This window comes from Oncorhynchus gorbuscha, linkage group LG06 (assembly GCF_021184085.1).
Source record: "Oncorhynchus gorbuscha isolate QuinsamMale2020 ecotype Even-year linkage group LG06, OgorEven_v1.0, whole genome shotgun sequence".
Classification (NCBI taxonomy): domain Eukaryota; kingdom Metazoa; phylum Chordata; class Actinopteri; order Salmoniformes; family Salmonidae; genus Oncorhynchus; species Oncorhynchus gorbuscha.
Window position 1 is genome coordinate 91,125,620 of NC_060178.1, and position 25,736 is coordinate 91,151,355.

At 46.6% G+C, this 25,736-nt stretch overlaps 1 protein-coding gene across 7 annotated transcripts in view; it reads left to right on the top strand.

Moving 5' to 3' along the window:
- LOC124038518 (myocardin-related transcription factor A-like) overlaps positions 1 to 12,418 on the top strand; it is a 65,626-nt gene extending 53,208 nt beyond the window's left edge. For 5 of the 7 annotated variants that reach the window (XM_046354507.1, XM_046354510.1, XM_046354508.1 and 2 more), the window contains 12 exons: positions 447 to 614; positions 1,798 to 1,958; positions 2,103 to 2,219; positions 2,333 to 2,580; positions 4,673 to 4,841; positions 5,020 to 6,330; positions 6,621 to 6,833; positions 6,941 to 7,057; positions 8,646 to 8,795; positions 8,944 to 9,033; positions 9,275 to 9,335; positions 11,000 to 12,418. In XM_046354507.1, coding sequence (XP_046210463.1) covers positions 447 to 614; positions 1,798 to 1,958; positions 2,103 to 2,219; positions 2,333 to 2,580; positions 4,673 to 4,841; positions 5,020 to 6,330; positions 6,621 to 6,833; positions 6,941 to 7,057; positions 8,646 to 8,795; positions 8,944 to 9,033; positions 9,275 to 9,335; positions 11,000 to 11,514 — 3,320 coding nt within the window. In that variant the 3' untranslated portion in view covers positions 11,515 to 12,418. The other 2 variants (XM_046354511.1, XM_046354514.1) reach the window with 2 other exon arrangements.
- The last annotated feature ends 13,318 nt before the right edge of the window (positions 12,419 to 25,736 follow it).

Sequence of the window (25,736 nt, forward strand, 5' to 3'; positions counted from 1 at the left end):
GAGCTGAAATAAAAGATCCCAGAAATGTTCCATACACACGCAAACCTTATTTCTCAAAAATTCTGTGCATATGGAAGATTTGTTTACATTCCTGTTCGTGAGCGTTTCTCCTTTGCCAAGATAATCCATACCCCTGACAGGTGTGACATATCAATAATCTGATTAAACAGCATGACCATTACACAGGTGCACCTTATGCTGTGGACAATAAAATGCTATTCTAAAATGTGCAGTTTTGTCACACAACACTGCCACAGATGTCTCAAGTTTTGAGGGAGCGTGCAATTGGCATGCTGGTTGCAGGATTGTCCACCAGAGCTGCTGCCAGAGAATTTAATGTTAATTTCTCTACCATAAGCTACCTCCAATGCCGTTTTAGAGAATTTAGCAGTACATCTAACCGGCCTAATACCGTGTGTTTTTGTTCCTCTTCTCTCTTCATGCAGAGACGTCAGCAGAGCCGTCTCTGCAGGCCAAGCAGCTGCAGCTGAAGAGGGCCAGGCTGGCTGATGACCTCAATGATAAGATCTCCCACAGACCTGGTCCTATAGAGCTCATCCACAAGAACATCCTGCCTGTAGACCTGGACTGTCCTCTGCAGCACTCACTACTGGGTATGAACACACACTGTCCACTTCAATACACACTGTCCACTGCAATACACACTGTCCACTGCAATACACACACTGTCCACTGCAATACACACACTGTCCACTGCAATACACACACTGTCCACTGCAATACACACACTGTCCACTGCAATACACACACTGTCCACTGCAATACACACACTGTACACTGCAATACACACACTGTCCACTGCAATACACACACTGTCCACTGCAATACACACACTGTCCACTGCAATACACACACTGTCCACTGCAATACACACACTGTCCACTGCAATACACACACTGTCCACTGCAATACACACACTGTCCACTGCAATACACACACTGTCCACTGCAATACACACACTGTCCACTGCAATACACACACTGTCCACTGCAATACACACACTGTCCACTGCAATACACACACTGTCCACTGCAATACACACACTGTCCACTGCAATACACACACTGTCCACTGCAATACACACACACACACACACACACACACACACACACACACACACACACACACACACACACACACACACACACACACACACACACACACACACACACACACACACTGTCCACTGAAACACTCACTTCTGTTCTAGGTATGTACCCATTCTTATTGTCCAGTGTAACATACATTACAGATCAAGTATACAACACTACTTCTCATTGCAACACTTTACTGGGTACATACACAACATAAGTTCCAGTATGTACACAACAACACCTTAGTCAACTGGGTAGGAGCGTCCTTCCTGTGCACAGTCCACTGCAACACGTTTACTGTTATTCCTTCACTCAGACAAATGTACCCAACCACTCCCAAACGCCCTTATCTTCAATTAATCACTTTTCATGGTTCACATTCAAATGTTCCTTAAATGTTATCATTGCAATGCATCAATGTCACAATACTGGACTGGTGTGGGGACATTGTTATTGCTAAATCCTTGTGCTTGAGAGACTGTGACCACTTCCATCATTAGTCATTCTGGTTTGGCCATCACCTCTTTTTCGTATTACCAATTACTATTCCCTCTGTTTGAAATACAGTTGATGTTTTTTGTAGTGAGACTCAACCTCACAACTAATCAACTTGTTGTTAGAGACAATCATTTGTTTGGCGAGAAGAATGGCAAAATAGAGGTTTAATAAATGTTTCTCTCAGATTCTCCAAAGGGTGCAGGAGAATCCTCATTGGACGAGGACAGCAGTGATGCATTTTCTCCGGATACGCTAGCCAATCACGACTCTCCACTGGGTCCACTCTCTCAGCTGTCCCCCTCTGACATGCTCACTCAGAAAATGGACATGTCCCCCTCACAGCTAGTAGGTTGATGTCTTATTTTTGAACAGTATGTATAGCCACATAATGGAGATAGCCACTGGTATTCCTGCAAGTTACATAGACAAGTAATCACAGGAGTTGTCCCATTATTGACACTTAAACTGACCAATCAGATGTTTTCTCAGTTCCTTACCCAGGTCCCACCACCACCTCCGCTGTTAGTGAATGGCCAAGACTCATTGCCACTGACCAATGGGACAGTGATGTCGGGAGCTTCCCGCCCTGCTACTGGTCAGACCAAGGTGAGAGACATCCCCTGTGTCCAGTATTAAATGGAATTTAATACTTTGTGTATACATGCAATCATATCTTACTTACTATTTCTCTCCATCTCCCACTCTTCCACCACTCCCAGTCGAAACCCAGTTTGGAGCGGCCCCCCCAGAGGCCTAAGAAGGCCAAAGACAACAAGCCCAAGGTGAAGAAGCTCAAGTACCACCAGTACATCCCTCCGGACCAGAAGGCTGACCGGGAGCCTCCCCCTCAGCTGGACTCCACCTACACCAAGATCCTCCACCAGCAGCAGCTGTTCCTCCAGCTGCAGATTCTCCACCAGCAGCAGCAGCACTATAACTACCACACCATCCTCCCAGCACCACCCAAGTGAGTGTGTGGGGTAAAAAGGTGTAAATAGGTGGGGGCAAGAGGTGTGAGTGTGTGGGGTAAAAAGGTGTGAGCGTGTGGGGGAGGAGAGGTGTGAGCGTGTGGAGGGGGAGAGGTGTGAGCGTGTGGAGGGGGAGAGGTGTGAGCGTGTGGAGGGGGAGAGGTGTGAGCGTGTGGAGGGGAAGAGGTGTGAGCGTGTGGAGGGGGAAGAGGTGTGAGCGTGTGGAGGGGGAAGAGGTGTGAGCGTGTGGAGGGGGAAGAGGTGTGAGCGTGTGGGAGGGGGAAGAGGTGTGAGCGTGTGGAGGGGGAAGAGGTGTGAGCGTGTGGAGGGGGAGAGGTGTGAGCGTGTGGGGAAAGAGGTGTGAGCGTGTGGGGAAAGAGGTGGGCGTGTGGGGAAAGAGGTGTGAGCGTGTGGGGTGGGGGAAAGAGGTGTGTGTGTGGGGTGGGGGAAAGAGGTGTGTGTGTGGGGTGGGGGAAAGAGGTGTGTGTGTGGGGTGGGGGAAAGAGGTGTGAGTGTGTGGGGGGGAAAGAGGTGTGAGTGTGTGGGGTGGGGGAAAGAGGTGTGAGTGTGTGGGGTGGGGGAAAGAGGTGTGTGTGTGGGGGGGAGAAGCGGTGTGTGTGGGGGGGAGAAGCGGTGTGTGTGTGTGGGGGGGGGGGAAAGAGGTGTGTGTGTGTGTGGGGGGGCAAAGAGATGCGAGTGTGGGGGGTATGAGTGTGGGGGGGAGATGTGTAAGTGTGGGGGGAAGAGGTGGGGGGAGTAGTGAGTGTGGGGGGGAAGGGTTGTGAGGTGGAAGGGTTGTGAGTGTGAGGGGAAGAGGTGGGGGGAGGTGTGAGTGTGGGGGGAGAGGTGTAAGTATTGGGGGGAAGGGTTGTGAGGTGGAAGGGGAAGGGGAGGGTTGTGAGTGTGGGGGGGTGTGAGTGTGGGGGGAAAGATGTGAATGGGGGAGGGGAAGAGGTGTGAGTGGGGGAGGGGAAGAGGTGTGAGTGGGGGGGGAAGAGGGGAAGAGGTGTGAGTGGGGGGGGAGGGGAAGAGGTGTGAGTTTGGGAGGGGAAGAGGTGTGAGTGGGGGAGGGGAAGAGGTGTGAGTGGGGGAGGGGAAGAGGTGTGAGTGGGGGAGGGGAAGAGGTGTGAGTGGGGGAGGGGAAGAGGTGTGAGTGGGGGAGGGGAAGAGGTGTGAGTGGGGGAGGGGAAGAGGTGTGAGTGGGGGAGGGGAAGAGGTGTGAGTGGGGGAGGGGAAGAGGTGTGAGTGGGGGAGGGGAAGAGGTGTGAGTGGGGGAGGGGAAGAGGTGTGAGTGGGGGAGGGGAAGAGGTGTGAGTGGGGGAGGGGAAGAGGTGTGAGTGGGGGAGGGGAAGAGGTGTGAGTGGGGGAGGGGAAGAGGTGTGAGTGGGGGAGGGGAAGAGGTGTGAGTGGGGGAGGGGAAGAGGTGTGAGTTTGGGAGGGGAAGAGGTGTGAGTTTGGGAGGGGAAGAGGTGTGAGTTTGGGAGGGGAAGAGGTGTGAGTTTGGGAGGGGAAGAGGTGTGTGTGGGGGGGGAGAAAGAGGTGTGTGTGTGTGTGGGGGGAGAAAGAGGTGTGTGTGGGGGGAGAAAGAGGTGTGTGTGTGTGGGGGGGGGGGAGAAAGAGGTGTGTGTGTGAAAGTGGTGTGTGTGTGTGGGGGGGAGAAAGAGGTGTGTGTGTGTGTGTGTGTGTGTGTGGGGGGGGGAGAAAGAGGTGTGTGTGTGTATGTGTGTGTGTGTGGGGGGGGGGGAGAAAGAGGTGTGAGGTGTGAGTGTGGGGGGGAATAGGTGTGAGTGTGGGGGGAGAGGTGTGAGTGTGGGGGGAAGTGTGTGGGGGTGGGGGGAGAAAGAGGTGTGAGTGTCTCTAGAAGTCCCCACAAGAATAGTAAACAAACAAAAAGTTGAACAACTGGGGACATTTTGTCGGTCCCCACGAGCTCCTAAACCTAATTCTAAACCTAAGCTATGGTTAAGTTTAGGCGTAAAGTTAGGGTACGGGTTAAAATAATAGGATTTTGAACTGAATTGTATGCCCCCTTAAGGTTAGCTGCATAAGACTGTGTGTGGACTGACTCATCTGTTGTTTCTCTCTCCTCAGACCACCTGCAGAGCAACCACCTTCAACCAACCCCGCCCCTTCCCTTTTGCGCAGTGTTCCCCCGACGGCCCCTGTCCCTTCCAATCCGAATGGGTCCAGTCGTCAGAGCCAAACCCCTGTGGGAGGGACCAAACCTTTGACGCTACCAGCCAACCTGGATGACTTCAAAGTGAGTAGATAGGTGGATACATAGAAAGATAATTATACTTTTGTGTGTAGACACTAGCTACTGGGAATGTATTTAGTTCAGATCAGTGTAGATAGACTATTGATATGCACTTTTGGAGGGAGGGAGGGAGGGAGATGTAATGGATCAGAATCATAACTGTACTTCTTCTCTCCTCCAGGTTGCTGAGCTGAAACAGGAGCTGAAACTACGGTGTCTGACCGTGTCTGGCACCAAGATGGACCTGATCGAGAGGCTGAGGAACTACCAGGAGCAGAACTGTTTAGATCGAGCTGGTGTTACTGCTACTGTAACCCCCAAACCCAGCCAACCAACCCCACCGCACGCCTCAATCCAACCTGCTGGCTCCATCAGCCCTGCCCCCCCCCAGGCCGGAACTAATCCACACACCCACCATTCAGGAGAGTCAACAGGGAAGATGCCCGCTTTCTCATTGGCTCAGAGTGCCGCTCCAGCCTGTATTTTGAGGTTTGGCAGTACGAGCTCCTCCCCTCCAGTCTCCCCCACCCCGTCAGAACGGTCTCTGGCGGTGATGAGCCCCGACGAGACCAGCTGTAATGGAGACGTGTTCGGGGAGATGGTGAGCTCTCCCCTGACCCAGCTCAGCCTGCACCCTTCTCCACAGCACCACTCCCCAGCCTCCATCAAAGAGGAGAACCAGGGTCACTTATCCACCTGCAGCCTCTCCCAGTCCCGTCATTCTCCCACCGAGCTTCAGCCTGCCGGCCCACCTCAGGAGCCCCTAGCCGGGCCATCCATGGAGGCCTCCCCCTTGGACAAGGACCAGATGCTTCAGGAGAAGGACAAGCAGATTGAGGAGCTGACACGCATGCTGAGGCAGAAACAGAGGCTGGTGGAGAACCTGCGCTCCCAATTGGAGCAGGGGAAACAGACTGGAGCAGTGAGAGAGATGGAGGGAGTACAGGGAGTGGTGGTGAGCGGTTATGCCCAGGAGGCCCAAACCACCCCCATCAAAGCCTCTACCATCCTCCATCTCTCTCTCACCAACACAGACATGGTGAGGGTCAAGAAGGAGGTAGACACAGAAGAAGGGATGGAGGGAGTGGACGAGGCTCAGCCGACACAGTGCTCTCAGCAGACCCTGCTCAAACTGCAGCAGGTCCCCCGGATACAGGTTGAACAACAGACACAACAAATACTACAGACACAACAACTGAAACAACAGCAGGCACAACAACCACAGATACAACTACTACAGACACACTCACAACAACAGGCACAACAGCATTCCAAACAGCTCCAGCAACAACAGACACAACAGATGCAGCAGCAGATTACTTCGGCCCAGTTGTTATTCCAGCAACAGCTGATCATCCAGCAGAAACAGCTCCAGCTGCAGGCCAAACAGCTGCAGGACAAACAGCTGCAAGTACTGCAGAAGAAGCAGCAGAGACAGTACCAGAGACAGCAGCAGAACAAACAACCGAGTCAGACAGTCACCCCACAACAGGTACATTCAATCATTACAGCTCTCGATCGTACAGTCTGCAGATCTACAGTATAGGAATACACGCCGCTGACAGTCGCTACACATCAGGTCCATATTTTATATTTAACGGAATAAACTTGACTGAAACCTGAAGACTTCAGCTCAACAGGCAAACAGTTTGGCAAGCAGGAGACACAGGTTTCAAACCTAGTTGACACAAGTATCTTCCCCTTCTCTGTTGGGTCATTATGATTGGCTCGTGTCTGGGCCCTGTGTTTGAATATGCCTCTTTCCTACTCTATTCTCTTCAGGCCACTCCAGTCTTCATCAGCCAACAGAATGGCACCCAGGTCCCCGCCCAGACCTTCTCATTGGACCTCCTCAAATCGGGCACCACGCCCACCCTGGTCACCGACGGCAATGGCAACCACTACCTGATAGCACTGACCAATAACAGTGCAGAGGTCCAAAACGGCGTGACCTCATTGGGCAAAACCAGTGGATCGCAACGAATCACACTGCAGGTTCAGTTACACTGTAAATCTGCTATTAAGTGTTACAGGTCTCTATATTGGTGAAATGATTGTGTAAGATGGTATCACAGTGCAGTAAAGTTGCCCTTTTACTCTAGCGATTGCAGTCAACTCCAAGTAAGCTCCCCAGCCAATTGCCAGCTGAGATACTGAGCTCCAATACCCAATCAAAACAACAGTTACAACCAGGCCCTGTCAACCAGTCTATCAAAAAGGTATTAAAATGACAAAACATTGTGACAGAAACAAGGTTGTCTTACACACACACACACACACACAATATTAGCAGACACAGTCTGTAAAAAAGGATAGGGGGTAAACCTGTCCCTCTGAGGACTAAAGTAGTTTGCTGGGTTGGATGCTGTATGGGTGCTGTCTTGACTGACTTGTCACACATCACTGTCAACCAACACACTGGAGATCTTTAGGGTTCTTTAATGGGTAATTGTAGGTAGTGGTTCTACAAGGTAGAAAAAAATATATATTTTTAACCTTTTATTTAACGAGGCAAGTCAGTTAAGAACAAATTCTTATTTACCATGACGGCCAAACCCGGACGACGCTGGGCCAATTGTGCACCGCCCTATGGGACTCCTAATCACTGCCGGTTGTAATACAGCCTGGAATCGAACCAGGGTCTATAGTGACGCCTCTAGCACTGAGATGCAGTGCCTTAGACCGCTGTGCCACTCGGGAGCCCAAAGATACCCATTTTACATATTGTTGTGAACTATAATAGGTTATGTTGTTGTGTACTATAATAGGTTATGTTGTTGTGTACTATAATAGGTTATGTTGTTGTGTACTATAATAGGTTATGTTGTTGTGTACTATAATAGGTTATGTTGTTGTGTACTATAATAGGTTATGTTGTTGTGTACTATAATAGGTTATGTTGTTGTGTACTATAATAGGTTATGTTGTTGTGTACTATAATAGGTTATGTTGTTGTGTACTATAATAGGTTATGTTGTTGTGTACTATAATAGGTTATGTTGTTGTGTACTATAATAGGTTATGTATGGCTATAGACAGATGAACCTGAAATATGCATACAATATCATCTAAGATATACAGTATATCACAAAAGTGAGTACACCTGTTCACTTAAAGGTGTACTCACTTTTGTTGCCAGCGGTTTAGACATTAATGACTGTGTGTTGAGTTATTTTGAGGGGACAGCAAATTTACACTGTTATACAAGCTGTACACTCACTACTTTACATTATAGCAAAGTGTCATTTCTTCAGTGTTGTCACATGAAAATATATACTCAAATATTTACAAAAATGTGAGGGATGTACTCACTTTTGTGATATACTGTATATTACCATACAATACTAAAACCTTAATACAACTCTAATTTTGCCACATAATACAACTCTAAGTTACAAGCAGGCTGTACAATATAACAAACTGCATAGAGTAAATGCATTGCGAGCAGAGTACAGTGTGATAAAACATCACATATTACTCACTATTAGATGCGAGCACAAATAACGTTAAACATGGTGCAACTTGTTGTCTTTTTGCTTCTGTGGCGAACTCACTAACTGCCCGTCTTCAACGCAACTCACTGACGAGGCGGGATTTACAATTAGCAGGCTGAAGAGAAAGTCTCTGATTGGATAGAAAGTTGGTTACTGAGGAGCTGTCAGGCATTCTAACTAAAGGGACTAGGGGTGCATAGGGAAATACTCTATATGAATGAGGGGCCATGTTAACAGCTTCTTAAAATGATAACAAAAATCAAGACTGGCCTTATTTAATTTCCTTTTCCTCATACCCCTCGTTCTGTAACAGAAGGCAGGTCTACATCTGGAAACAAATGGCATAACCAATGGGGTGCCAGAGCCCACTCAATCTGTCTCCGCCCCGCCCAATCTCCATCCTTTCTTTGGCGAGGTGTCCAACTTGTCTGAAAGCCAAAGCACCTCTCCCCCCTCTCTCAAGGTAAGATATATTCTGCAATGATCATTCATGGCATGTCAACGTCATCTCATATTTGATTTTTCATTCGTCTCCATGTTTTTATTCTTTCTCTGTTGCCTATTTGCTTTCCCCTTCCCTCATCCTTTATTGTCTGCTTCCACCGTTTCAGAGAGAAGTGTGTCCGACTTTTGACTGGCACACTTTATTCATCCCTCCCTCTCCTGAACAGACCTCTTTCTCCTTCACTCAACGACCTAAAGTATGTCCTTCACTCCTCCCATCTCCCTCTGCCCAACTCCCTCTGCTCATGTTTATTCATGTCTTCTTTTACATCCTCTTTTCTCTTCTCTCGTTTTCTCTGTCCATCTGTATGCATCGGTTTCGTCTCAAATTTGCTCAAAGTATTTTGGTAATTTGATAGTACTGTACATGTTTGACGATTTTGTTTAAACAATCATGAGTACTGTAAACTGTTCAAAATATATGTCCTCTTCTCCTAGGAGAACGGGCTGAGCAGTCAGCAGATGGACGATCTGTTTGACATCCTCTTGAAGAGTGGCGGTAAGAGAACATAGCAGTACACACAACATAACACTCACATATACAGCACCAGTAAAACACACCTACTTGGACACACCTACTCATTCAAGGTTTTTAAAAAAAATTTCACTATTTTCTACATTGTAGAATAATAGTGAAGACATCAAAACTATGAAATGACACATGGAATCATGTAGTAACCAAAACATTTTTTAACAAATCAAAATATATTTGAGACCCTTTGACTTGATGACAGCTTTGCACACTCTTGGCATTCTCTCAACACACTTCATGAGGTACTCACTTGGAATGAATTTCAATTTAACAGGTGTGCATTCTTAATGCGTTTGAGCCAAGCAGTTGTGTTGTGACGAGGTTGTGGTGGTATACAGAAGCCCTATTCGGTAGAAGACCAAGTCCATATTATGGCAAGAACAACTCAAATAAGCAAAGAGAAATTACAGTCTATCATTACTTTAAGACATGAAGGTCAGTCAATCAGAAAAATGTCACGTAGTTTGAACGTTTCTTCAAGTGCAGTCGTAAAAACCATCAAACACTTTGATGATACTGGCTCTCATGAGGACCACCTCAGGAAAGGAAGACCCAGAGTTACCTCTTCTGCAGAGGATAAGTACATTACAGTTACCAGACTTAGAAACTGCAGCCCAAACAAATGCTTCAGAGTTAAGGTAACAGACACATCTCAACATCAACTGTTCAGAGGAGACTGTGTGAATCAGGCCTTCATGGTCTAATTGCTGCCAAGAAACCAATACTAAAGGACACCAATAAGAAGAAGAGACTTGATTGGGCCAAGAAACACGAGCAATGGACATTCGATCGGTTGAAATCTGTCCTTTGGTCCAAATTAGCCATTTTTTTGTTGTTGTTCCAACCGCCATGTCTTTGTCAGACGCAGAGTAGGTCAACGGATGATCTCCACACGCGTGGTTCCCACCGTGAATCATGGCGGAAGGAGGTGGTGTGATGGTGTAGGGGTGCTTTGCTGGTGACACTGTCTGTGAATTATTTAGAATTCAAGGCACACTTAACCAGCATGGCTACTACAGCATTCTGCAGCAATACGCCATCCCATCTGGTTTGGGCTTAGTGGGACTATCATTTTTTTTCCAACAGGACAATAACCCAACACCTCCAGGCTGTGTAAGGGCTATTTGACCAAGAAGGAGAGTGAGGGAGTGCTGCATCAGATGACCTGGCCTGCACAATCAACCGACCTCAACCCAATTGAGATGGTTGGGGATGAGTTGGACCGCAGAGAAGGAACAGCAGCCAACAAGTGCTCAGTATATGTGGGAACTCCTTCAAGGCTGTTGGAAAAGCATTCCAGGTGAAGCTGGTTGAGAGAATGCCAAGAGTGTGCAAAGCTGTCATCAAGGCAAAGGGTGGCTATTTGAAGAATATAAAATCTATTAATTTGTTTAAAACATTCTTGTTTACTACATGATTCCATAGGTGTTATTTCATGGTTTTGATGTCTTTGCTATTTTTCTACAATGTAGAAAATAGTACAACTGAAGAAAAACCCTTGAATGAGTAGGTGTTCAAACTTTTGACTGGTACTGTATATCTTCATGTCTCACTGCCAATACATAAGCAAACCCATTTGTTTTGATCAAGTGCCCGATATTAATGCTTTTTATTGTTTCATCCCCAACCAGAAATCTCTGGATTCCGAGCCAACCTAGACCATTCCCTGGCCCAAAACCACTCCGACCCCTCCACCCCTCTCTCGCCGTCCACCACCCCCCCGGAGCCCTCCCTGCCCGATGTGCCTTCCCAGCAGCCCTCGCCATCACCCTGCACAGGAAGTGGTCGTCTGGAGGACTTCCTAGAGAGCACCACGGGCACGCCCCTCCTGGGGGTGGAGCCTGATGGCGGTCTGACTTTGATTGATGACCTCCACAGCCAAATGCTGAGCACCCCCAGCATCCTGGACCATCCCCCCTCCCCGGTGGACATGGACACTAGCGACCTGGGCTTCTCCACCCACCCGGCAGGGCTTGACTTTGGGGACCCAGCCCTGGACAGCATGGACTGGCTGGACATCTCTATGGGTGGTGGAGGTGGGAGGACGAGTCTCGCCCCTCTGGGCCCCCACACGCCCCCCAGTGTGTTCTCAGCGGACTTCCTGGACAGCTCGGACCTCACTCTGCACTGGGACTCCTGTTTGTAGCTCTTACGGAATGAGGAGTACGCATACTGTGTATAGGCTCTCTTTCTCTGTCTTACTCACAAAGCAGCTCCACCACTCTGGAGGTACACTGAGACAGGGAGTCTTGTCCTGCGTTCTCTGCCCTCTCGTCACGTTTGGACAGGCTAGAGAGCAAAACTGACTTTAGATCAGAGGCAGTGTGTGAAGGGAATACTGTGGAGTTTGGTCACGCTCTGACACATCCTTCTGGTGACAAAGGGTAACATGTGAAATGCAGCCCCAATGTGTCAGTGGTGCTTCTAACTTTGCACTTATGCTGAGACTGTTGATTGGTGAAAAGTTGTAATGGAACAAATCTCATTGGTGGAAAACTACTAATGAATCAAGCCTCATTGGTGCAAACCAGGGGTGCTTTCAGTACGAAAGAATGGTGTTAAGTTTTCTCCATCAAATCATTTATTTAAATGAAAACTGTACTCCACTAAACGGCCAGTTGAAGAACAGTGTGATTATGGTGGCCCAGAGGGAGATTGTAAGTGGTGTGTGCTGCATGAGTTTTACGATTTTAAATGGTCACACCCATATTGATCACGCCACACCCACCAAACGAGAGCAAACACACCTCAAAGACTTTTGAAGAACGGTACACACCGTTTTGGGGAAGCGTGTCATTCAGTACAAACTGTCACGCAACGGAGGAAATGTTAAATTGAACGCACCCCAGTTGATGAAATTAACCTCATTGAAGTAGGCAGTTACTGGAGGTGTTTGCTAGACGACTATGCATTTCTGTATATGAGGTATATTATCGATTATCCATCTTTTTCTTCCCAGTTGCTTAGAATAGCAGGTAGGGTATAAAGGGGTCTCAGCTTCCAAACAACTTTTTTATGAACAAAAACAATTAAAAAAATGTAAACTTGAATGAGTCTTTTTTTTATAAACCTTTTACATTGTAAATTATTTGGTGACTTTTATTTTAGCAGGGAGTCCCATTGAGACTAAGGCCTCTTTTTCAAGGGAGCTGCGCTTGAACACAATTTATAACTCTTCAGCTGCTATACTTGCAGCTGAACACACCATTGGGTGCACACTGCCTGCCCAACAGGACACCTACAACTCCAAGTGTCGCAGGAAGTCCAAGTGGATCATCAGGGACCCCAGGCACGCCCTGTTCTCCACACTTGAATCACTCAGACACGGGCTTCACAGGAGCATCATGGCAAAAACGGAGACTGGCTAATAGTTTCTACCCTCAGAGCATCAGGCTGCTGAATAGCCACCACTAGTCTAGTTAGCTCCCCTGTCTCCCTATGGACTTTCTCTGCCCCCATCTCAATGACAGTCATCACTGTTGTAGTTACTATGTATATTTTTATTGTTTAAATTTCACTTTGTCCCCAGACATCCTCAATGGTCATGCTGCCCCTCCTGTGGTCATTCTCCCTCTACCCCCTCAACAGTTATTACTATGCCTCCACCCCAATGGACATTTAGTTATTTATCACTGCCACAGTTATGATGTTTATATAGTCCTATTTTGGTAGTTTTTTTATTACTATATTACTATTACTATTTTCATTATTTTATTAAATGTAGTCCTGCATGTTGGAGCTCGAAGCCTAAGTTTTTCACTGTACCCCCAGTTCTACCAAATTTCTATCAACAACCAGAGGGGGAAAAAAATCTAGATCACCTATACTCCACACACAGAGACGCGAGGAAGAGCTTTGTACACACCTCCATTTGGTAAGTCTGGCCATAACTCTATCCTCCTGATTCCTGCTTACAAGCAAAAAATTAAAGCAGGAAGCACCAGTGACTCAGTCTATAAAAAGTGGTCAGATGAAGCAGATACTAAACTACAGGACTGTTTTGCTATCACAGACTGGAACATGTTCTGAGATTCTTCTGATGGCATTGATGAATACACCACATCAGCCACTGGCTTTATCAATAAGTGCATTGAGGATGTCGTCCCCACAATGACTGTACATACATACCCCAACCAGAATCCATGGATTACAGGCAACATTCGCACTGAGTAGGTAGAGCTGCCGCTTTCATGTTGTGGGACTCTAACCCGGAAGCTTACAAGAAATCCTGCTATGCCCTGTTACGAACCATGAAACAGGCAAAGCGTCAATACAGAGCTAAGATTGAATCATACTACACCGGCTCCGGCGCCCGTCTTATGTAATAATATAATAATAATGGCAGGACTTGCAAACTATTTACAGACTACAAAGGGAAGCACAGCCGCGAGCTGCCCAGTGACAAGAGCCTACCAGACGAGCTAAATTCGTCTATGCTCGCTTTGAGGCAAGCAACACTAAGGCATGCATGAGAGCATCAGCTGTTCCAGACGACTGTGTGATCACGCTCTCGTTAGCCGACGTGAGTAAGACCTTTTAAACAGGTCAACATACACAAGGCTGCGGGGCCAGACGGATTACCAGGACGTGTGCTCCGGGAATGTGCTGACCAACTGGCAGGTGTCTTCACTGACATTTTCAACATGTCCCTGATTGAGTCTGTAATACCAACATGTTTCAAGCAGACCACCATAGTCCCTGTGCCCAAGAACACAAAGGCAACCTGCCTAAATGACTACAGACCCGTAGCACTCACATCCGTAGCCATGAAGTGCTTTGAAAGGTTTGTAATGGCTCACAACACCATTATCCCAGAAACCCTAAACCCTAATTTGCATACCGCCCAAATAGATCCACAGATGATGCAATCTCTATTGCACTCCACACTGCCCTTTCCCACCTGGACAAAAGGAACACTTTTATGTGAGAATGCTATTCATTGACTACACCATAGTACCCTCAAAGCTCATCACTAAGGTAAGGATTGTGGTAATAAACGCCTCCCTCTGCAACTGGATCCTGGACTTCCTGATGGCCTGCCCCTAGGTGTTGATGGTAGGTAGCAACACATGTGCCACACTGATCCTCAACACTGGAGCTCCCCAGGAGTGCGTGCTCAGTCCCCTTCTGTACTCCCTGTTCACCCACGACTGCATGGCCAGGCATGACTCCAACACCATTAAGTTTGCAGACAACAACAGTGGTAGGCCTGATCAATGACGAGACCACCTATAGGGAGGAGGTCAGAGACCTAGCCGGGTGGTGCTAGAATAACAACCACCCCTCAACGTAACCAAGACTAAGGAGATGATTGTGGACTACAGGACAAGGAGGACCGAGCACGCCCCCATTCTCATCGACGGGGTGATGGAGCAGGTTGAGAGCTTCATGTTCCTTGGTGTCCACATCAACAACAAACTAGAATGGTCCAAACACACCAAGACAGCTGTTAAGAGGGCACGACAAAGCCTATTCCCCCTCAGGAAACTAAAAATATTTGCCATTGGTCCTGAGATCCTCAAATGGTTCTACAGCAGCAACATCGAGAGCATCCTAACTGTTTGCATCACTGGCTGATATGGCAATTGCTCGGCCTCCGACCGCTACAGAGGGTAGTGCGTACAACCCAGTACATCACTGGAGCTAAGCTGCCTGCCATCCAGGACCTCTATACCAGGCGGTGTCAGAGGAAGGTCCTAAAAATTGTCAAAGACCCCAGCCACCCCAGTCATAGACTGTTCTCTCTTCTACCGTAGGGCAAGCGGTACCGGAGTGCCAAGTCTAGGACAAAAAGGCTTCTCAACAGTTTTTACCCCCAAGCCATAAGACTCCTGAACAGGTGATCAAATGGCTACCCAGACTATTTGCATTGTGTGCTCCCCCCAACCACTCTTCTTATGCTACTGCTACTCTCTGTTTATCATATATTCGTAGTCACTTTAACTATATATTCATATACATACTACCTCATTTGGGCTGACCAACCAGTGCTCTCACACTTTGGCTAACCGGGCTATCTGCATTGTGTCCCACCACCCGTCAACCCCTCTTTTTACACTTATGCTACTCTCTGTTCATCATATATGCATAATCACTTTAATCACACCTACATGTACATACTACCTCAATAAGCCTGACTAACCGGTGTCTGTATGTAGCCTGGCAACTTTTATAGCCTCGCTACTGTATATAGCCCGTCTTTTTACTGTTGTTTTATTTCTTAACTTTCCTATTGTTCACCTAATACCTTTTTTGCACTATTGCTTAGAGCCTGTAAGTAAGCATTTCACTGTAAGGTCTGTTGTATTCAGCGCACGAGACAAATAAACTTTGATTTGATATTAAACACTGAATCTGAATCGAACTTGGTACAGTATCTGTGGTACTGGATATGGCCACTGGATGGCGACATTATCATAGAAAAAGACCACCCTCAAATCAACTATTTATTGAAACTATGCACACTTTCACACTCATTCGCTCCCTCACTATTTTTCTATTTTGCTGTCAGTAATTCACTCACTCTCTAACTGTTTTCCATCCCCCTCTCTCTCCCCTTCTCTTACACAAAGCCATACTGTTTCTGTTCATGACACATTTATTCTAGCCTAAAATAGCAGGGTTAATTAAAAATGTCGTCATGGGTTCTGGGTAGACAAGAGGAACGGGAGTGGGGGTTTGAGGCTCCTATATCAGTCTGATATGATGGTGTATATGTCCCAAATAGCACCCTATTCCTGATAGAGTGCACTACTTTTTTTTACCATATCCCAATAGGCTTCGGTCAGAAGTAGTGCACTCTATAGGGAGCCATTTTAGATGTACCCTGGTATCCTTACCTTGACTCCTCCTAAATGAAATACATCTCCCTCTAATCTCTACAGTTAGTTTGGGTGCGCGTCATTTTGTTTTGTCATTTCACCTTTTTTACTCGCTCTCCTTACAGCGTTTATGGGGTTTCAGTGTGCATTCTAGACCCCCCTCTACACACGCATGCTGCAGACGTTGCTAATAAATTGCATCACCCTTCTGTTTCAGTACACACACACACACACACACACACACACACACACACACACACACACACACACACACACACACACACACATTTGCGATGATGATATGTTTTAACAATGATCTTAAGAATATTTTGGGAGGCCCAGAATGATACCCACGTGCTGTAAAAATTACCAAACATTTTTTGAATATTTAAAACATACAATATACTTGCAGTGAAGCCACTCATCGACTACATCATATTAGTCATCTAACAGCCTCCCATCCAGAGAGACACACAGAAGCAACCATGGTCACCGTCCTTGCTCATGGGCACATCTAAGACCCCCCCCCCACAGTTCCCCAAAAAGGCTGTAATGTAACACAATGTGTGTAAAGTCAAGTCGTCTGAATACTTTCTGAAGGCGCTGTATATACATAATTTTAAACTATTATTTCATCGAGGAGAGTCAACATATTTAAATGAGAAGAACAAATGCTCATTTACAATGACGGCCTGAAGTACCATACGTACATGTATTTAAAATACAATGCTTACATACAATGACTACAAAGGCACGAGAAAGAAAAATAAAAACTTTAGTCAAACAATTTCTGTTCTGTATCTCTTGGGATATTATATACAGACTACTGATAGCCAGAAGACCACTATCAGAACAAGATGCAGACACTGCCCCCAGTATTGCCCCCACTCTCCCTGCCTTCCCATAGGTACGACTGCTCCATGTTAGTGCAGTCCCTGCTGGACCCAACAGATCCCCCACAATCACCCAATTCCCCAGGACTGACTGGTAATAATCCCCCTCCTTCAGCTGCTGCTCCTGGTTTCACTGCTCCCATTTTTTTATTATTATGATTAAACATGTTTAACCCTTTTTTTACCAGGTAAGTTGACTGAAAACACGTTCTAACTTACAGCAATGACCTGGGGAATAGTTAGAGGGAGAGGAGCGGGGATGAATGAGCCAGTTGTAAACTGGAGATAATTAGGTGACCGTGATGGTATAAGGGCCAGATTGGGAATTTTGCCAGGACACCAGGGTCAACACTCCTACTCTTACAATAAGTGCCATGGGATCTTTAGTGACCACAGAGAGTCAGGACACCTGTTTAACATCTCATCTGAAAGACAGCACCCAACACAGGGCAATGTCCCCAATCACTGCCCTGGGACATTGGGATATTTTTTTAGACCAGAGGAAAGGGTGTCTCCTACTCGCCCCCAACACCACTTCCAGCAGCGTCTGGTCTCCCATCCAGGGACCGACCAGGACCAACAATGTTTAGCTTCAGAAGCAAGCTAGCAGTGGGATGCTGGGTGGTATGCCAACCGAGCCGTTACCAAGGCTGCGAGTAAAGCCACAGTAAGTGCTGCTATAAGAAATTCACATTTTACAAGCCCATATTTGTACACAATCAGACAATTTTCCAATGATGGTTTCCATGAGGTGTCCCAAACCTCCACATGCAACAGTGGTCGCTATCAGAACTGCAGTCAACTCCGTAGCATTCAGCTCAGTCGTCCCAACCCTCCTAACTCTCCAAGAGGCAGTTTTGGCCAGTTGTCCTCCTACTATCATGGTCAGAAACAACATCAGAGAAAATCCTATAAGAAGAGTCATTGACATGTAATGCTCATGATAGGCCCCTAATTATTTTATTTTTATGTCTCCTGGTGGAGGCACAAACAGGTAACCTGCTGCCACCATGGAGGATAGCAAGTAGTTTCCAGGTACTCCAGACGTAAATCCCAGCACTGCTGCTATTACAGCGTCACAAAAAGGTATGTGGGGGAGATTAATTCATACTTATTAATAACTACTAGGCGTCCCAACCCAAAGCTACCCCAAACTACCAAAAACAGCGACCACAAACGACCCAAAACAGCTAGCACAAACTACCCTAAACAAGTAGCACAAAGTACCCTAAAACAAGTAGGACAAACCACCCAAAACAAGTTGCACAAACTACAGAAAACAAGTACTCAAAACCACTAACACAAACTACCCAAAACAACCCTGAAACTACCGAAGACAGCCTCACACTACCAAAAACAGCTACAACAAACTACACAAAACAGCTACAACAAACTACACAAAACAACTACCGCAAACTACATAAAACAGCTACCACAAACTACACAAAACAGCTACCACAAACTACACAAAACTACTGCCACAAACTACACAAAACTACTATCACAAACAACTAAAAACTACAGTGCTAGCTGTTTTAGGTAGTGATACAGGAACTACAGTAATAGCTGTTTTGGGTAGTGATACAGTGACAGTAACTGCAGTGATAGCTGTTTGGGGTAGTTGAGGTTGTTTTGGATAATCAGTAGGACCCACAATGCTAAACAGTTAACTAATGTTACTAAAAGCATCATCCTCCTATTCAACAGATGAGTTTCCTTAACTCGGTCCTAGATCAGTAGACACGAGCCAATGATAATGAACTAAAATGCTCCAGGAACGGTCTTATCCACATGGGGTGTTGTCAACCAGCAAGCATTCAGCATTTAGCCGAACATGTCTAGCTTGATCATGGAGATGACACCTTGGGTTTTTTATATATTTTTTATTTCACCTTTATTTAACCAGGTAGGCCAGTTGAGAACAAGTTCTCATTTACAACTGCAGCCTGGACAAGATAAAGCAAAGCAGTGCGACAAAAACAACAACACAGAATTACACATGGGATAATCGAACATACAGTCAATAACACAATAGAAAGATCTGTATACAGTGTGTGCAAATGAAATAAGGAGGTAAGGCAATGAATAGGCCATAGTGGCGAAGTAATTACAATTTAGCAATTAAACACGGGAGTGATAGACATGCAGATGAGGATGTGCAAGTCGAAATACCGGTGTGCAAAAGAGCAGAAAAACAAAACAAATATGGGGATGAGGTAGGTAGTTGGTTGGATGGTTATTTACAGATGGGTTGTGTACAGCTGCAGCCAGACACCTAGGTATTTGTAGTTGTCCACATATTCTAAGTCAGAACCGTCCAGAGTAGTGATGCTAGTCGGGCGGGAGGTTGCGGGCAGCAATCGGTTGAAGAGCATGCATTTAGTTTTACTAGCATTTAAGAGCAGTTGGAGGCCACGGAAGGAGTGTTGTATGGCGTTGAAGCTCGTTTGGAGGTTTGTTAGCACAGTGTCCAAAGAAGGGCCAGATGTTTACAGAATGGTGTCGTCTGCATAGAGGTCGATCAGAGAATCACCAGCAGCAAGAGCGACATCATTGATATATACAGAGAAAAGAGTCAGCCCGAGAATTGAACCCTGTGGCACCCCCATAGAGACTGCTAGAGGTCCGGACAACAGGCCCTCCGATTTGACACACTGAACTCTGTCTGAGAAGTAGTTAGTGAACCAGGCGAGGCAGTCATTTGAGAATGACTGGCCAGGTTGATGAATACAGCTGCACAGTGTTATTTTTTATCGATGGCAATTATTATATCCTTTAGGACCTTGAGTGTGGCTGAGGTGCACCCATGACCAGCTCAGAAAACAGATTACATAGTGGAGAAGGTACGGTGGGATTCGAAATGGTCGGTGATCTGTTTGTTCACTTGGCTTTCGAAGATTTTAGAAAGGCAGGGCAGGATGGATATAGGTCTATAACAGTTTGGGTCTAGAGTGTCCCCCTTTGAAGAGGGGGATGACCATGGCAGCTTTCCAATCTTTGGGGATCTCAGACGATATGACAGAGAGGTTGAAAAGGTAATAGGGATTGCAACAATTGCGGCAGATCATTTTAGAAAGAGAGGGTCCAGATTTTGCAGCTCTTTCAGAACATCAGCTGTCTGGATTTGGGTGAAGGAGAAGTGAGGGGTGGGGGGAGGCTTGGCCCAGTTGCTGCGGGGGGTGCAGAGCTGTTGGCCGGGGTTTTGGTAGCCAGGTGGAAAGCATGGCCAGTCGTAGAGAAATGCTTCTTGAAATGAACGATTATCGTGGATTTATCGGTGGTGTTTCCTATCCTCAGTGCAGTGGGCAGCCGGGAGGAGGTTCTCTTGTTCTCCATGGACTTTACAGTGTCCCAAAACTGTTTGGAATTAGTGCTACAGGAAGCACATTTCTGTTTGAAAAAGCTAGCCTTAGCTTTCCTAACTGACTGAGTATATTGGTTCCTGACATCCCTGAAAAGTTGCATATCGCAGGGGCTATTCGATGCAAATGCAGAATACCACAGGATGTTTTTGTGCTGGTCAAGGGCAGTCAAGTCTGGGGTGAACCAAGGGCTCTGTTCTTAGTTGTACATTTTCTGAATGGGGCATGCTTATTTAAGATGGAGAGGAAAGCACTTTTAAATAGCAACCAGGCATCCTCTACTGGCGGAATGAGGTCAATATCCTTCCAGGATACCCGGGTCAGGTCGAAGAAGTGCTCGCTGAAGTGTTTTAGGTAGCGTTTGACAGTGATGAGGGGTGGTCGTTTGACCGCAGACCCATTACGCACGCAGGCAATGAGGCAGTGATCACTGAGATCCTGGTTGAAGACAGCAGAGGTGTATTTAGAGGGCAAGTTGGTCAGGATGATATCTAAGAGGGTGCCCATGGTTACGGATTTAGGGTTGTACCTGGTAGGTTCATTGATAATTTGTGTGAGATTGAGGGAATCTATCTTAGATTGTAGGACGGCCGGGGTGTTAATCATGTCCCAGTTTAGGTCACCTAACAGTATGAACTCTGAAGAGAGATGGGGGGCGATTAATTCACATATGGTGTCCAGGGCGCAGCTGGGGGCTGAAGGGGGTCTATAACAAGTGGCAATGGTGAGAGACTTGTTTCTGGAAAGGTGGATTTTTAAAAGTAGAAGCTCAAATTGTTTGGGCACAGACCTGGATAGTATGACAGAACTCTGCAGGCTTTCTCTGCAGTAGATTGCAACTTTTGGCAGTTCTATCTTGTCGGAAAATGTTATCGTTTGGGATGGAAATTTCAGGATTTTTGGTGGCCTTCCTAAGCCAGGATTCAGCTAGGACATCCGGGTTGGCGGAGTATGCTAAAGCAGTGAATAAAACAAACTTAGGGAGGCGGCTTCTGATGTTAACATGCATGAAACCAAGGCTTTTACGGTTACAGAAGTCAACAAATGAGAGCGCCCGGGGATTGGGTGTGGTGCTGGGGGCTACAGGGCCTGTGTTAACCTCCACATCACCAGAGAAACAGAGGAGGAGTAGGATAAAAGAATTGGACATCTAGTGCGTTAGAAACAGAGAATTAAAGGAGCAGGTTTCTGGGCGCAAAGAAAAGATTCAAGGCATAATGTACAGACAAGGGTATGGTAGGATGTGAGTACAGCGGAGGTAAGCCTAGGCATTGAGTGATGATGAGAGAGGTTTTGTCTCTAGAGGCACGATTTACGTTAGCCAGGAGTAGCCACTCAGATAGCAGCTAGCTAGCTGCGATGATCCGGAGTAAAGGTTTTAGAGCTTGTGGTAGGAATCCCGAAATATGGCAGAGAAAAAAACAATCCGATATGCTCTGGGTTGATATCGCACTGTTTAGACTGGAAGGAATTGACCAGGCGTTAGGCTGGCAGATGTCTGAGTTAACAGTGATGCCCGCTAGCAGTGGCTAACTGACTACTAGCTAGTAGCTAGTTAGCCGGCTAGCTTCTGAAGGGGCATCTGGTTCTAAAGTATAAAAAAGTAGCTGATCCGTACCACATTGGGTGAGGTGGGTTGCAGGAGAATATGTTCAGTCCGTAGATGGAAATTGAGAATAAAAATATTTAAAATATATACAAAGAAAAACGATATATACACGGGATGGGACAAGACAATCAAAACAGACATCCAACTGCTACGCCATCTTGGAACTCATATTTCATGGACATTAGACCGATGGAAAAAAAATTTGGTCTGGAGTACAAATTGGAGATTTTTGGTTCCAACCGCTGTGTCTTTGTGAGTCCCAGTGTAGGTGAACGGATGATCTCTGCATGTACATTTCCCACCGTAAAGCATGGACGAGATGGTGTTATGGTGTGGGGGTGCTTTGCTGGTGACACTGTCTGTGACTTAAAGTCACTTAAAGTCAAATCAAATGTTATTGGTCACATACACATGGTTAGCAGATGTTAACCCTTAATATTGTAAAATAGCCTCCTCTCTTCCTTGGCTTTGTTCCGTCCTCCCCTCCTTGACTTTCCCCTGCACTTGAAGTAAATGCCTGCCTTTAGTATCTCTATTCCACTGCTCCTGCCATCTCTGCACCATGACTGTCCATATAATGCTTTTTGCCTCTGCCTTGCTCATTGAAACTACAACATCCACATCCCCACTACTAAGTGCTTGTTCAGCCAGTACATCAGCTGCATCATTCCCCTTCATCCCCAGATAGGCTGGGACCCAAATAAAACTTGTCTATCCCTGCCATTGGTTTGTACTACCTCATAAAGTAGGGTTTGTCTGCTACATGAGCTAAAGTTCTGGAGACTCATTAACACTGCAGAAAAACACAATTTTGACTATTCAGATCCTTTAAATGCTCTACCCAGAACCTTCGGGGGTGTCTATGATGGAGGCAGAGGAGCAGGAGGCGAAGCTGTGGGCTAAGCCTCTCCTCTTCCTGTTTAGTACAGGAAGTATCAGGGTGGAGAGACAGTACAATGCCAATACAGCCATGATGACGCTGCACTGCGCCGTTTGCACACTTTACATGCCCTACCAGGTACGCACACACAATGCTGGCTCCCTGAGTGTCGAGACGTCGTCAGCCCTCAACTCAAAGGGACTGGAGAGGAAAGGATAAGTCCACAGGCCCTGGCTGCCGATAATTAACAGCTACACTCCACAGGATCTTATAAAGCCAGCCTCGGTCCTAGGCTTTAGATCATACAATACAGACATCATACATAATGCAACACACACACACACACACACACACACACACACACACACACACACACACACACACACACACACACACACACACACACACACACACACACACACACACACACACACACACACACACACACACACACACACACACACACACACAGAGAGAGATTGGCCTCTTGGAATGTGGCTCACGTGGATGAACAGCTCAGAGTGAACCGGAGGGGGCAAAATGTTTAATCGTGTGGATTTAGCATGTTCAAGTGTGGAAAGAAGATATGGGGTAAATGGGAAAGTTTGAGGACTTGTGATATGTGTGAATGTGTATGCCCGTGTAACCGGTGTGAAATGGCTAGCTAGTTAGCGGTGCACGCTAATAGCGTTTCAATCGGTGACATCACTCACTCTGAGACCTTGAAGTAGTTGCTTCCCTTGTCCTGCTTTTGTGGAGTGATAGGTAGCGATGCTTAGTGGGAGACAGTTGTTAATGTGTTCAGAGGGTTCGAACCCAGGTAGGGGTGAGGAGAGGGACGGAAGCAACACTGTTACATTGATTCTGTTGCTGCGGAAAGGAGGAGGTCAAAGGGGGGTGAGAGTAACCGGTGTAAAATGGTTAGCTACTTAGCTTTGTGCAACTAATAGAGTTTCAATTGGTGATGTCACTCATTCTGAGATCTTGAAGTAGTTGTTTCCCTTGCTCTGCTTTTGTGGAGCGATAGGTAACGATGCTTCGTGGGAGACAGTTGTTGATGTGTTCAGAGGGTCCCTGGTTCGAGCCCAGGTAAGGGCGAGGAGAGGGACAGAAGCAAAACTGTTACACCTCTGTGTGTTTGTATATATGAGTACCCCTGTTTTTTCACTCACACACATGGACTCCTTAATTTCTTGATTAAATGTCTAGATTTGAGCCCAGTAGCTGGTGGGTTTGGCCAGTCTCTCCCTGCCTTGATGGAATGCCTTCACATCAAATCAAATCACATTTTATTTGTCACATACACATGCTTAGCAGATGTCTCAAATGTCAATATGCCTTGTATACTGTTGTTCAGGTTAGTTATCATTGTTTTAGTTTACAATGGAGCTCCTAGTTCCACTCTTCATACCCCTGATACCTCCTTTCTCCCACCTCCCACACATGCGGTGACCTCACCCATTACAACCAGCATGTCCAGAGATACAACCTCTCTTATCATCACCCAGTGTCTGGGCTTACCTCCGCTGTACCCGCACCCCACCATACCCCTGTCTGCGCATTATGCCCTGAATATATTCTACCATGCCCAGAAATCTGCTCCTTTTACTCTTTGTCGACCAACGCTCTAGGCGACCAGTTTTGATAGCCTTTAGCCGCACCCTCATACTACTCCTCCTCTGTTCCGCGGGTGATGTGGAGGTAAACCCAGGCCCTGCATGTCCCCAGACACCCTCATTTGTTGACTTCTGTGATCGAAAAAGCCTTGGTTTCATGCATGTCAACATCAGAAGCCTCCTCCCTAAGTTTGTTTTACTCACTGCTTTAGCACACTCTGCTAACCCTGATGTCCTTGCCGTGTCTGAATCCAGGCTCAGGAAGGCCACCAAAAATTCTGAGATTTCCATACCCAACTATAACATTTTCCGCCAAGATAGAACTGCCAAAGGGGGAGGAGTTGCAGTCTACTGCAGAGATAGCCTGCAAAGTAATGTCATACTTTCCAGGTCCATACCCAAACAGTTTGAACTACTAATTTTAAAAATTACTCTCTCCAGAAATAAGTATCTCATTGTTGCCACCTGCTACCGACCCCCCTCAGCTCCCAGCTGTGCCCCGGAAACCATTTGTGAATTGATCGCCCCCCATCTAGCTTCAGAGTTTGTTCTGTTAGGTGACCTAAACTGGGATATGCTTAACACCCCGGCAGTCCTACAATCTAAGCTAGATGCCCTCAATCTCACACAAATCATCAAGGAACCCACCAGGTACAACCCTAAATCTGTCAACAAGGGCACCCTCATAGACGTCATCCTGACCAATTGGCCCTCCAAATACACCTCCGCTGTCTTCAACCAGGATCTCAGCGATCACTGCCTCATTGCCTGTATCCGCTACGGGGCCGCAGTCAAACGACCACCCCTCATCACTGTCAAACGCTCCCTAAAACACTTCTGTGAGCAGGCCTTTCTAATCGACCTGGCCCGGGTATCCTGGAAGGACATTGACCTCATCCCGTCAGTTGAAGATGCCTGGTCATTCTTCAAAAGTAACTTCCTCACCATTTTAGATAAGGCCTTTCACACTAAGGAAAAAAGAACAAACTAGAACTCTTTTACACTCAACTGAACGACTTGATTAGTGTAGTGTTAGCTAGCTACATAGTTGTCTTTGCTGTCTTCGTATCCAAGATAATTGTGTAGTTTAGAGTGTGTAGTCTTAGAGTGATTATCTTAATTTACCGAGGTTAGCTAGCCAGCTATTTGTCGTCCTTAACGTAGGAGACACTGCTAGCTAGCCAACA